The sequence below is a fragment of the Cinclus cinclus genome, chromosome 3 (genome assembly GCF_963662255.1).
Source record: "Cinclus cinclus chromosome 3, bCinCin1.1, whole genome shotgun sequence".
Taxonomy (NCBI): Eukaryota; Metazoa; Chordata; class Aves; order Passeriformes; family Cinclidae; genus Cinclus; species Cinclus cinclus.
The window spans coordinates 48,290,950-48,304,181 of record NC_085048.1 but is presented as its reverse complement, the minus strand read 5'-3'; the positions used below and the strand labels follow the sequence as shown (position 1 = coordinate 48,304,181).

General features: G+C 37.3%; 1 protein-coding gene across 1 annotated transcript; it reads right to left on the bottom strand.

Annotated features, from left to right (window-relative positions):
- Nucleotides 1-1,732: 1,732 nt before the first annotated feature.
- On the bottom strand, nucleotides 1,733-11,217 carry LOC134042300 (nephrocan-like). The gene is made up of 3 exons (XM_062489478.1): nucleotides 11,032-11,217; nucleotides 5,270-6,171; nucleotides 1,733-2,180 (listed from the first exon to the last, which is right to left on the bottom strand). Exons 1-3 carry the CDS (start codon nucleotides 11,215-11,217, stop codon nucleotides 1,733-1,735), a joined length of 1,536 nt encoding a protein of 511 aa, XP_062345462.1.
- Nucleotides 11,218-13,232: the final 2,015 nt, after the last annotated feature.

Genomic DNA, 13,232 nt, shown 5'->3' with positions numbered 1-13,232 from the left:
GAGGGGCCCAAAACTGAGCACAGCATTCCATGTGTGGCCTCACCAGTGCTGAGTGCAGAGGGACAATCACTGCCCTGGTCCTGGCCACTCTATTGCTGATACAGGCCAGATGCCATCAGCCTTCTTGGCCACCTGGACACACACTGGCTCCTACCCAGCCGGCTGTTGACCAGCACCCCCAGGTTCTTTTCTGCTGGGCAGCTTTCCAGCCCCTCTGCCCCAGCCTGTGGTGCTGCAGGGGGTTGCTGTGACCGAAGGGCAAGGCACACCACTTGGCCTTTTTCAGTCTCACACAGTTGGCCTCAGACCATTGATCTAACCTGTGCAGATCCCTCTGTAGAGGCTGATGATAAGGGAATATAAAGAAAAATGATCTTAGGTCTCTCTATTCCAGTTGCATGGCTTAATGTGTTGGGGGACCTAAGAAACACACATGTCAATCACATTTGCATAGGAGACATAACCAAATAGTTGCACTCACACCTGACAAATCAGCCTCTGTGGAGATGAGTGATTACTCAGTTACTGAATGCCAACATCAGATAAAAAAAATAGAAACTGTTTGCTTTGAAAAGTAATTTGCTGATGTAATTACTCATCAGTTATCACCTGAGATCATGAACTAACTTAAGTGACTGTAAGTCACTGGTTTTAGTGGTCTCACTAATCCAGTTTTGTTTAGTTTTCAAGCACTTTAGGAACTGCTTGCTAAAATTTGTACATATATCAGAGTTAATGCATTAATTATATAACATTTTGTCTTTTTTTGTTTGTGTGTATGTGCACAAAAGTCTGGAAAGTTCTGGCCAGTGAAGGGAGACACTTGCAGTGTGTACTTGCGCCTTAAGTATACCTAACCTAAAAGTATACACACAGTATCTTGAGCTATATTGTAGCAAATTAGCTATTCAGACACCAAAATAAACAACAAAACAAAGAGCTTCACTTTACTTCATCTTATCCTAATATTTGTCAGGATCTATTTCCTGAGAATCTCCCTTCTGTTGTTTACAGAAACATAATCGGGTCAACTTGACCCCAGTGTTGTCATTCCTCACTATTAATTAACTTCAGAACTACTATTAAATCTCATTAACCAGGACACTGCTTCTTCTATTTATTTCACTTGCTGCACTTGCTGTGATGAAGATAAGCCTTCTGTGTTTTGCCTGCAGCTCAGCTAATTTAGCCTAATGTCATTTAAAATAGTCTAAAATAAACAAAAAAGGGAAATGTTTCAGGAAAACTGAAATCAATATCTCAAAAGCAAGAACTTCTGAACAATCCCAATAAATTCCTCACATAAATTTAACTCTGAATGTCAACCTGCACACCCATGCGTTTAAATGTGTTGAATGCCGGATTCCTAGTAATAGTGTCTTGTGGTATTGCAGAATTTTATTTGTAGGGGTTTTATACAACTATAATAAATGTTCTACTATAAAAAGGTCAATACAGAGTTAAAGATTGCTTTTCTAAGAGATAATAATTATATTCTTGCTTCCCTCAAACTACATAGTACTAATGGTATAGAAAAAAACATTTTTTTTGCAACATTCTGTTTACAATGGCACCCTTACTGTAGCCCTTCTGTCACTGGCTATTGCTTCTTATAGTACAAATAGGGCAGGAGAAGCTAATGACAGATGAGAAGACTGCTTGTCAGTAAAGACACTGGTGGCAGTGGGCAGCACTAGACAACTTTAAGGTTCACTACAGATAAACTGTGACATTAATCTAATTCATAATCATAGTAATCATCATCTGTGTTCACACCAACGCTGGAGGCCTCACTGGGTTTCATTTTCTTTCTGTCTTCTTTGCCTCTTTCCATGGAAGACAGATGATCTTCACACTGCTGCAGAATCTTTTTGGAAGACATCCAACTTTCTCCTCGGCTTTGTGCTGGTGCTGCACACTGCCCTCCCCGGACATCCGTCCCTTTGGCCACCAGTGCTCTTCTGGTTCTGAGAAGGTCACAGGTGCAGTTCCAAGGGTTTCCATCTAAATACAGATGACGAAGACGAGGTAAATACTCCAAGACTTTGCGATCCAAGAGTGATATCTTGTTATTCCGTAAATTTAAAACCTGAAGCTGTTTCAAGTCTTTCAGCTCTTGTTCTCCAACATCCTCTATGTCATTTCCTTTTAGATCCAATCTAGCAAGGGTGTCTGGAAGTCTGAAAAAAAATAAAACAATACAAAGGTGTTGTGTTCATTATACTGTTTCTGTAAGTGGTATCTGGTGGTGGGTATTGTCCAGGTACATCTGATATACTAAAATAAAGCTATCACTAAAAAATGCAGTCTCCTGCAAAAACAGATGTTCATGTTGGGTTTGGGTTGGGTTTGTTTGCTTGTTTTTTCTTTGTTTTTATGTTATAGGTGTACTGTGTGTGCACCCTTGAACTGCCTTCCCAAATTACTGCAGTTCTGACCTGTACTGACTGTTCATGCAGCTGAACTGTGCTGTACTATGAAGAAAATTAGCTGTTTAATTGACCATCAAGTTTTTGAATGCTTTTTATACTCTTCAGTGCTAATGTCCAAACTATAGCACCATGGAAGATCCAAAGTTTAGACAGTCATGGCAATGCTGCTCCTTCAACTACTTCTATATATGATTTGTTTAAAAATGTTTTTAGTTCATAAAGAATTAGAATTTTTCCATTTTGTTCTCCTCCTCCCATCAGACTCAAACATGAATCTTCACAGCAGTAATCCTTCTGATGATAAGCTGTTGAGAAATCAGCAACAGGGAAAATACAAATGCTTTTAAAACAGTGCTTTCCAGACCTAGAACTGGCTTTATTTAGAAGAGAAAAAACTGATAATCTCTGGATATGATACTGGACAGGTCAGTATAATTCTTCTTTTCATATACATTACAAATTTATATGAAAAGACCTTAATTTTGAAAGTCTTGCTCATTTATGATCTTTTAATTTCCCTCTGATATAGTTAGTGACAAATGCTTAACAGAAAAGCATAGGCGTGGAATATCTTTAATAAAATTAATTTGAAAGTATCTTAAAAATCACCTTACTATGGTAGTGATGAAAGTAAGAGTTGAGGTTACAGATTTTAAGGAAAATTGACTGAAATTCTCAGGGAGATGATAATCATATTACCAAGATCTATTTTGAATAGAACAGCAGTATACTACAACTGCTGAAGTTATGGGAAGTCGGTGACCCTCACTCACTGTTTTTCATGAAGCCAAGTTTGAATCTCTTAAGCTGAAAGATGGTTTCCAGATTTTTAAAAACCTGGCAAGTTCAATGTTACTATTTCAAGAGTAGAGCAGTTCTCTACTGTGCTGTTTTTCCTGGGGAGATGGCAATTTCACAAACTGATGTGGTGATTCACTTCACAAAATCTGGCCTTTCCAAATGCTTGTGACTGCAATAAACCAGTTTTGAAACCTAACCACAGACAACTGTAGTTACGCAATATGACACTGTAATGTCAGAAGGATACTGGGGTAAGACCCTAGTGCCATTGATGTCAGAGGCAGTGGGAAATCACCCAAGAGGTTTATCCAGACTGATTACAGTCCAAAGCCTGACCAGCAAGTCCTTAAACCTGAGAAAAGTCTTGTACTAATTTTAGACTTAAACTTTATGGCTATATTGTTTGACTTCAGACTGTGTTGATCTAGAGAAAATAAATGCCACTGAGTACATGATTGAGTGTCCTGCAGCTGGAAGAGGAGCCATGCTCACTCGGGTGCTGGCCATGACAGCCACATTGTGCTACTGCCTCTCTAAGGAATATCATTAGATTCTTCCCTGCATTTTCATCACACCCTGTAGGATTTTATGAAGTAGAGGTCTTCTCTAAAAGTCCTGAAAATACTTGGACTTGTGGATTATTTTCTTCTCAGAAAAGCTTGGTTTCTCCTAATTTCTGCCAAAAACCTGCTAAGACCTATTCACTTTAGCATATCAATCATATCTTTTAACCTTTTACACCTGACAGTTCTCAGATAAAAGTCAAAATAATATTTTTTTCTGTATATCCATGTGTACCTGGTCATGATCAGACAATTAAATTAAGTGCATAAATTTCATTTATTGTCATTTTTTCCACTTCTTTTATGTTTACAGTCCTCTCTGGAAATCTGTATTTACTGTTGGAATGAAAGGTCCCCAATATCTCCTTAAAAGCCGTACTGTTTAAAGGCTAGTAGAGAACTCCTTCCTGTTAATTCTCTTGACTGTGAAGGTTGTAAAATGAGATGGATTAGACAATACTAAAGTAACTACAAAGCATTAAACATTCCTGTCAAGCTAGACTGAAATCAAATATTTATGCACCACTAAATCACTTTCTGTTTTTAAAGGTGTTGCCAAATAGATTCAAATGTTAAAGGACATGAAGCTAAATGAATTGAAATTTTACTATGTTATTTATTTAGGCCAGTTAAACCTGTCTACAAGCCATAAAAATAAAGTTTAACAGTCCAGTTCTGTTAAGAAGTTGATGATAATGGAATTACTTTACTATTTTTACACCATCTTATTGCACAGCCTTTTGTAATAATAAAATTGCCACTTTATATCAGAACAGCCTCCATTTCGCTTAATATGCCATCTCTGATAATGGCCAGTTCCAACACTCAGATGAATGTGAGAGATCCTCTAAGCAGAGCATTAATGAACACAGTGTGCCCAAGGGATGTTTCTTCTGTGCTCTGTTGACTGGAATTTTTCTTATAGCCTGAAGCTAGAGACTTTATATGCATTCCAAATACCTTGTAATGTGTGAATTTAATAAAGTTGGGAATGCCAATATCACTGAAAAAGCACATTCTTTTTCATCAGATTCAGCTCCCGAAATCTTAATATTTTAACAATAATAGACTTGGTGTGGCTTGGTTTAAAACTATCCTTTCTATCAAATGCTCTATTATTTTTCTTTCGTGGGGGAAGGTAAATCTAAGTAGCAGTATAACCTTGATAGTAAATCTGTTGCATTCTCCAAGCAGGTTCTTCTTCTTGGTGTGCTAATTAAATAAAGTGGTGTCACTGGCAGGGAGAGATGCAAAAGGAGCAGATTCATTGGGGGGGCCACAGATGTAATGAAAGCAGCTCTACTCTGAGTCTGTTAACAGGAGTGCTAATTAATGCTAGTTACAGCTATGGGTTTATGGTATGGACAGACTTCTACCATGACTGGGTCTGAATACCAATTTTTGGCTCTCATTCTCATGACGCAAGGAAGGAGAGATGACACCTTGGAACCAGCTGTCCTGAGATTCACTTGCCTCAGCGGAATAGAACTGAGGAGATTCTGTTCCAGTGCCAGATTGGAAAGCTGTGCACACTGCTGGAGAGCTCCCGCCTCGAATGTGCTGACAGCATTGTTGTCAAGAAACAAGTGCTTCAGGTCTTGGAGTCCTTGAAAGTCCTGTGCTGTCACCCTTTGGATCAAGTTATTGCTGCAGTCGAGTTTCTGCAGCCTGCCGGGAAGCCTGAGTGGCACAGTGTGGAGCTGGTTCTTCGAGAGCTCCAGTGTTGTTAAGTTAGGAAGAAGCTGGGCACCATCTATTGATGTCAGCTGATTTTCTGACAGAAGGAACTCAGACAGATTTTCTAGGTGTTTCACATCTCGCAGTCTCACCATTTTAAGCTGGTTTTTCTCTAATTTTAGAGACAGCAGGGATTTAGGTAGGTCAAGAGGCACTTTTGTCAGAAAGTTACCACTTAAGCTGAGAAAATGTAGACTTTGGAAAGATGCAAAGAAGTTGGTTGGGAACGAACTCAGTTTGTTATCAGCCATGCTCAGATACATCAGCTTAGGAAGCCTAAGCGGTGCAGACAGCGATTCCATGTTGTTGCCATCCAGGATCAGAATTTGTAAATTGTAAAGGGGAGAAAATGTGCTTGGAGGCAGAGTCGCAATCAAGTTGTTCCGAAGATCGAGCACTCTTAGTTTCATCAAACCTGCAAAATCAGATGCATGCAGAACATTGATGGAGTTATCAGCGAGTTTTAAAATTTCAAGGCCCGATGGGAGAAAGGTGGGTATTTGCTTTAGCTGATTTTTACAGAGTTCCAGGGACTTCAAGGTGCTCAGAGCTTTGAAAGTGTTGTTTTCTATTGATTCTGTGCCACTGCATGACAGGACCAGCTCTTCAAGGACTGACATTCTCCTGAAGTCAGTAAACTTAAAGAGAAAAAAAAAATTAATGTGGTAGTACATTTATAGGTATCCTGACTGATTACTCCTTCTGGATGCTTGGACAATTGCTGGTATATGCTGAAAAACAATGTATTTGGAATGAGAAACTAAAATAAGTGGTAATGGTAGAGGTATTACTATGGGTACCTGTGGTTTGCCAGTATTTACATACATTTCTAGAATTTTATGGTCTAAGTCTATGCTGTGCCAGGTTTTGAGCAAACACGTACATTTGAAGAAGGAATATTCTTTTTATTTCCTCTTGGTGGATAGCCTATATAAAATGGAAAGCTAACATCACCAGTGGCAGAAATCTTTGCAGAGAGTGGATGGTTGTTAATGTTCATTGTGCTCAATGGTGCTTGCTAGAGCAGTTTTGAGTTCGCGTTACAGCCGTTTCCATATATCAACAGTATTGCCACTGTAGCATGTATTCCCCAGAGGGAGTACTCATGGATGTCTTTACCTCTTGCTACTGTTTTGGCAGAAAACTAAAATCTAACACTTTCCTCTCCCCCACTACTTTCTACTTTTAAAATATAAACCTCTCATATTAATATGATCAAACCAAAAGTGTCAGATCAGCCTGGCCTGAAAAATCACCTCTGTAAAACAGAGTGTTTTCACAGAAATTTGGTTTTTATTAGTTGGTAATAAAAAGACGCTTTGCAGTGGTAAATGGTACTTAGATGCTGGCTATGACTATAATATCGAGAGGCACACAATTGTTTCATTATTTTTCTGCTCTGTTAGAACGTGCTTGTTTACAAAGCTTGTCATCTTGTGTCTCAATTTAAGCAACAAACCTAAATGAATCTGGCAGCTTTCTTCAAGCTGAGATGGGAGGAAGCATACAGTGCAGGTGAGCCAGGGAGTTCTCCAAGCACACCAGTTGCTAAAACATTGATTTTTTGAAATTACCAGATATGCTTCCTATTGACCTTGGTGACTGAGCCTTAAAAAAACATTTTTATGGGAATGCCCCCAAAAAAGCAACGTGAGCAGGTGTTCTGCACAGGAGTGGTAGGAAGGAGTGTCCTCATCTGTTTTCCCTTCCCATGTCCAAAATCATCTCACTACAGGTCTCAGGGGTACCACACCAGTGAGAGACCCAAAGTAAAAGTAGATTCTTCATGCTATTTCCCCCAGGGCTTGGTATCTCCCAGCACATTTTACTCTCGGTGGGGAAAGCTGTACAGCCTGTTCTACAGCGTAAACCCTCTCCCAGCCAGGAATCTGCATGGAGGGCACTACAAGTCCTTTTGCAGTACAGGCGCTGGGTAGTAATTTTGTTCCATAGTCCTGGTTGGATACATTTAACTGTCATACTTGTGTAAGTGAAATCAGCTCATAAAGGTGGCTGTTGAAAGATGTCTTACAGCTTCATTTGTCCAAGTCTTGTACATTTTTGGGCTGTATCTCTTTATCTTAGCTACAAACTCTGCATTTTAAATTCTGTTAAAATTAAAACCTACACAGCTGTGAAAGAGAAGTCAGATTTCATTTTGCTGTGGTATCCTTAGTTCATCTTTCTGATTAACTTTGTTCTGTCTTTCAAAGCAATTGCAAAATTTGATGTAATTACTGAGAAAGTATAGATATGGAACCTCTATTGAAGCAGATTTCTCCATCAATTACATTTAAATTCAATGAAGGAATGTACCTCCATTAAAAAACTTATATTCTCAACAGTAAATAACAAAGTTGCCCAAATTATATAATTTTATTTTTTTATAATGCAGTGTTTTGTGTATATATAGCAATAACAGAACTGCTGATATCCACTTTTGGTCATGACTAGGAAGGTGATCTTGTACATATGAATGAGCTGCATTGGTCAAAAGCACAAAAGCATAATCACATGTCATTGTAAAACCATCTTATGGAAATTAAAACAATTATGAACCTTCATAATTCAGCACATTTTCTATAAATTCAAAAGTGGTGTTTTCTGCTTTTCCTCTGTTGATTTCTCTGTGTATCAAAGAGGCTTAATTTTCATCTTATTAAGTGACAGAGAGCTACGTGAAGGTCAATGTACAGACATTTGCTCTGTAATGATGTTAGGCTTCTTACTGTGGATTATTATAATTTCTATTTTCCACCTATTTGGTATGCATTGCTAAGCTCTGTGATCATGCTGTTTGGAGACTTAAACATTTATTCATGCTTTTATAAAACCACACAGTCTTTCTAAACTGTTTTTACTAGGAAGTAGTGTTTTATTCTCTAACTGGATTGCCTGAAAAATAATACTGCTATAGCTTTATGTTTTAACACACTGATTTCCCAAAAGTGAATCTAATATTCTAGTATGCTGTCAGTTAAAACAAATGTTCTAAGGAATTTGTAATTTTTTTTCCTTTTTTTTTTTTTTTTTTTTCTTTTCGTGTTGCTGTTACCTGGGATATACAGATAAAACAGTCTCCTATCCTGGAGGCAAGGCAGATGATTTTCTTTTAGCATATAAAGCCCTATTATTAATATAGTTAGAAATAAACTATATTTTAAATTGAGAGTAAACAGGTTATAGTTGATCTTCAAATCAAGGAGAAAATATTGAAAAAAGATGCTAAAATTAATCTAGTTTTGTTATTATAAAGTCTTTTTATAACAAACCCCAGGCTGTAAAATTGCCAAAAGCAAAAATCGCAGCCACTGTTTTGAATGCTAATCAGCCCTGTCAGAACAAATACAAAATTTACCTGGGTGTAAAAAAAAAAAAATCTACTACTTTTCTTGGTTTTCTTTTTTATTTAACATACTGGATTTAGCATACAAACATATATTCTTTTTTAAATTATTATTTCTTCACAATTTTAATAACAATCAATGCAAATTAAGGTGCAGAAGTAATTGAAACAATATTTGTTTATTCTTTGAGGCAGGTAATTGCTAAACCATAATATTTGTGAATGCTTACATATTAAAATCTCTTGGAGATCAGCTGTGGGAACTCTAGGCTTCCATTCAGCTTCTTTAGGAAAGCATGTTATCTTCTCTATGAGTAGGTAAATAAAGGAATTTGAAAAACCAAGTAAATAAAAACCCAAACCAAACCAGCCGAACAAAAAGAAATCCCGCACCAAAACTCTAAAATGCTATAGAGTTATTTCAGTGCTTGCAGACATGTATTTTACAAGCAGGAATGTTTCCCTAAGCACTATATGTGCCAGTGGAATTGTTCAGCTGTGTAAAATTAAGCATCGGTATTTATGGTGTCAAGACCTCAGAAGTATAATTTGTTGCATGGGGAAAAAAAAAGTGTAAAAATATCCAAAGACGCAGTATAATCTCAGGGAAACAGCCTATATAACCTCAAGGACATAGTGTGAAAGGACTTCTTTCTTTTCAGTTCAAATTCAGTAGTAGCAGCAAGGCAGACTCATAGCCAGTAGAATTAATGTATAAAGTGAAAAACTCTCTCCTTAGATGGTTTCACACACTATTTGTTTTGATTGGTCATAAAACATTTATCCCACCACTCCATTCACTTATATCCAACATTTAAATGCTTTATGACACATTCTTTTGCTCTAGTCAGAACCTAAGGCCACTTTACTTGTAACTGCAGAGTTACTGACAGGTATGGACAACTAGCCTAAGAAATGGAAAATGGTTCATCTTACTTATCTTGGAAATAAATTAATGTGGAGGAAGAGGGAAGAGTTTGCACAGACAATATATATCCTAATACAGAATTCATTTGACAAATCTTTTGTTTACCCTGAGTACAGCTAAATCACACCAATGTTTGACTCTTGTGGGTGTGTGAGATAAAACAAGAAAATCGGAGATATTAGTAGCATCCAAAAGAATAAATTTTCTCCGAGGAAAACGGTATGATCACTGACTATTTCTCAGTGGGCAACAGGTATTCTAGATGCTTCTGTAAGCTGCCTTCCAGCATATTTCATTTAGGCCTGAGAGCAAAGTCAAAGATGCATTTCAGAGCAGTTAAATTCTTTGTTAGAGAGTATGTATCTCATTTGAATTGCACATTTCTTATTATTTGTAGTAAATTGATACACAGCAAGTATGTGTTATGCAGGTGGTTATATTTCCCTTGTGTCTATCTATACAAGGTGAATTGATTAAATTATGATATTCCAGGGTAGGAACAAAGAAACACCATTCCAGAGTGCAGTACAAGATGAGCATAAGCTGATGCCTTTAATAATGCAAACCAGTGGCACCTCAAGAAATCCAGAACAAACTTTTTCAAGAGCACAAATAGCTGGCAGCTTTGGTTAGAAACTGCTCTCATTTATGTCAGTTCTTAGATAGGCCTGGCCTTGCTTTTAGAAACATCTCATGCTGTGCCTTAGACTCAAACTGTCTTCCTCTGCAATTTCTAATAGCAGTTGTACGTGACACTGGCAGCTGCAGAGAGGTAAAATAGCTTTAATTTAATTCATAATTCAAATTATTCTAATGGCATAAACCCTTTCATTTTACTATGAAAGAATATTATATTGCATTTAAAATAGAAAACTTAAAACAGGTTAAAAAATAACTCTAAAAGTCAATGGTTATTTAACCATATATAAAACAAGTCAACCTTTTGGCTGCTAGTTGTAAAATACTAATTTTTTGAGTTTCATACAAAATATAATTGTGACAGCATGAGCTAGTGCTTGGAGACTTCAGGAACATGAAAACACTACAGGAATATATTTACATATCCTTAAAGAGTAAGTAAAAATAAAACCAGATCTGGCAGCACTTCGTCAGTTTTTAGAACATGGAATAAGATTCTCTCCTCACTTGATGCCACCACCATCTGGGAAGTCCAATTTTCAGTTACGGTGTGCTACAAAAAGTACTTTTTCTGGGTTTTCTTACCTGAAGTTGTTTAATTTTGCTGTGGCTAATGTAGAGTCTCCTGGTGGTAAAAGGAATCTCTCTAGGGATCTCTGTAGCCCTGTAGCATTGCACTGACTGGGCAGGGTCACAGCTGCATCTTCTTGGGCAAATGGTGCTTAGAGCACTGTGAAAAGACAAGGCAACTAAAAGGTAAGACAAATACATCTTCCAGAACAGGAACTCTGGAACTGCCTCAGCAACATACCACCTGAATTAAGCACCAAAGCCCTTTTATACCATGAAATCTGATAAAAGGATATTATGACTGTGTATTTTATCCCAGTGAAAAAACAGCAAAAACAATACTGTAATTTGCCTGGGTTAAAATGTTGGCAGGCATTACAAAGAGTGAGAAACTTAAACAATGATAAGGTGCCTTTACATTTGTAGGCATGTGAAATTAGTGTTATTTATTACCTGACAGCTAATCTGCAAACATCCATATTATCTTCAGTTTCCTAGTTTTGTTAAATGTGACACCATGGAATTAGTGGAGAAAAGATAAAGAGCTGTTTTATAGTGGGGCTGTAAAACCTTTGTATCTTCTGTGACCCAGTATTAGAAACAGTGAAAACACAACTACAGCCAACACTGTAGCTTTTTTGCTTTTCCTCTTGCATTATTCAGACCACCACCCAAAACCTCAAAACTCAGGCTGCTACTATTTAAAAGGTAAAACATTCTATTAGTTTTCTTAATATCTGTGGTACAGCTGAGTGTTGCTGATTGGACAAAAAAAATCACCTCTTCTTGTGTAATTCCCATAAATAAAAATTCAACTATTCTTGTAGTTGAAATTTATAAATGGGAAATGCTTGAAAGCATTTAATATAAATCAAGTGGTAGATAATCAATAAGACCTATTTACTTCATGACAGATGGAGAACAGAAAGATTTCCCCTAGCATTTTTTCTCTGCTTATTAGTGCTTCTCTGACAAATCTGCTAGCTGTGCCAGCTGAAGATGCAAAGTCTTGAAAGGCATACGGTTTTGGTTCTGATAATTTTCTTTTGCACTCAAGCTGTTTACAACATACAAACCAGTGCATTTTTAAAACCTTTGTATCTTATCACACTGATCTGCTTTGCACTGTCACCTGCATGCCTCCATCCTCTCCATCATATCTTCAGAAGCAGGTAACCCTATTTCTTAAATACAGACTAGGCTAGTTATTTTTCCAAGCAGAAGATAATGTCAAGTGGATTTGACAAATGGATAACAGAACTGGGGCCAATCCTTGATGGGAATGCCTATTGGATGCAGCTGGGCTTACACTGGACAATTGCCATATTCCCTCCTGAAGATCCTTCTGTCTCCTTAATCCTCTATACTGTGGGTGCAGAACTGCAAGCCAGCATATGCTAAACCAAGCAGCAAGAGCAGAAACCTTTTCCAAAAGCAGCCTGTTGGCATGAAAATTGGCATGTTCAACAAGCTATGCAGAAAAATCCTGCCTGACTTATGCCATAGTGATCACTTGAGCAAAAATAAATGAGTGGGCAGCTTTAGCAACTGTGCATTTAAAAAAAGTGTTTTAATGTATTTCAGTCTAGGGTTTGATACTTGGCTTGTGACTTTGACTTTTTTCCCCCCTATAAGAGTCAAAGTATTCAGACAAATGTGTAAAGCCTTCCTGCATACTAACAGCTACTTGTGGTATATTTCTTTGATTCCATCTTTCCACTGACTTGGGTTTACATTCTGATGCAACTAAGATAGTAATGCTCAGCATCCTATGTAGGAATTTGACTTGCTTAAAAAATGTCATCAAAAACAACTGCTTTCTGCTCCTGGAGGGTCAAAAGAAATTAAAATCCAACCCTATGGTTTGGTGTTGAGAGCTCTAGAGTACTGCGGTTAGTCTGCAAATCCCTGTAACAGCCATAGATTGTATCCTTTCCTGTTTTGTAAATTTTAGGTCAGTCAGCTGATGTCAGAATTCCCAGCTGTGGTTACAAGGTAATTGCACCATAGTAAGGTGCAATATTCTTGGCTCTTGGCATTTTTGTGTAATGTCTCTATTCTTGCTCTTTTCAAACTAATGAAAGGAAATTATTGGTTTAATAGTTCATTTATATTTACAACAATTTTTACAACAAACCAAGAATGATGTTATGTATCCATTAATTTCTCATATATGCCTGCTTTTGGCAGGTGGGTTATTTAAAGTGATAGCTATA

Bases quoted from the DNA above. Each gene is read 5' to 3' on its own strand.
- LOC134042300 (XM_062489478.1), bottom strand. From the start codon at position 11,217: ATGTATTTGTCTTACCTTTTAGTTGCCTTGTCTTTTCACAGTGCTCTA. The intron at 6,172-11,031 runs GTAAGAAAACCC...TTTCTCTTTAAG, and splicing joins GCAAAATTAAACAACTTCAG to TTTACTGACTTCAGGAGAAT. The intron at 2,181-5,269 runs GCAAGTGAATCT...ATTTTTTTTCAG, and splicing joins CTCAGTTCTATTCCGCTGAG to ACTTCCAGACACCCTTGCTA.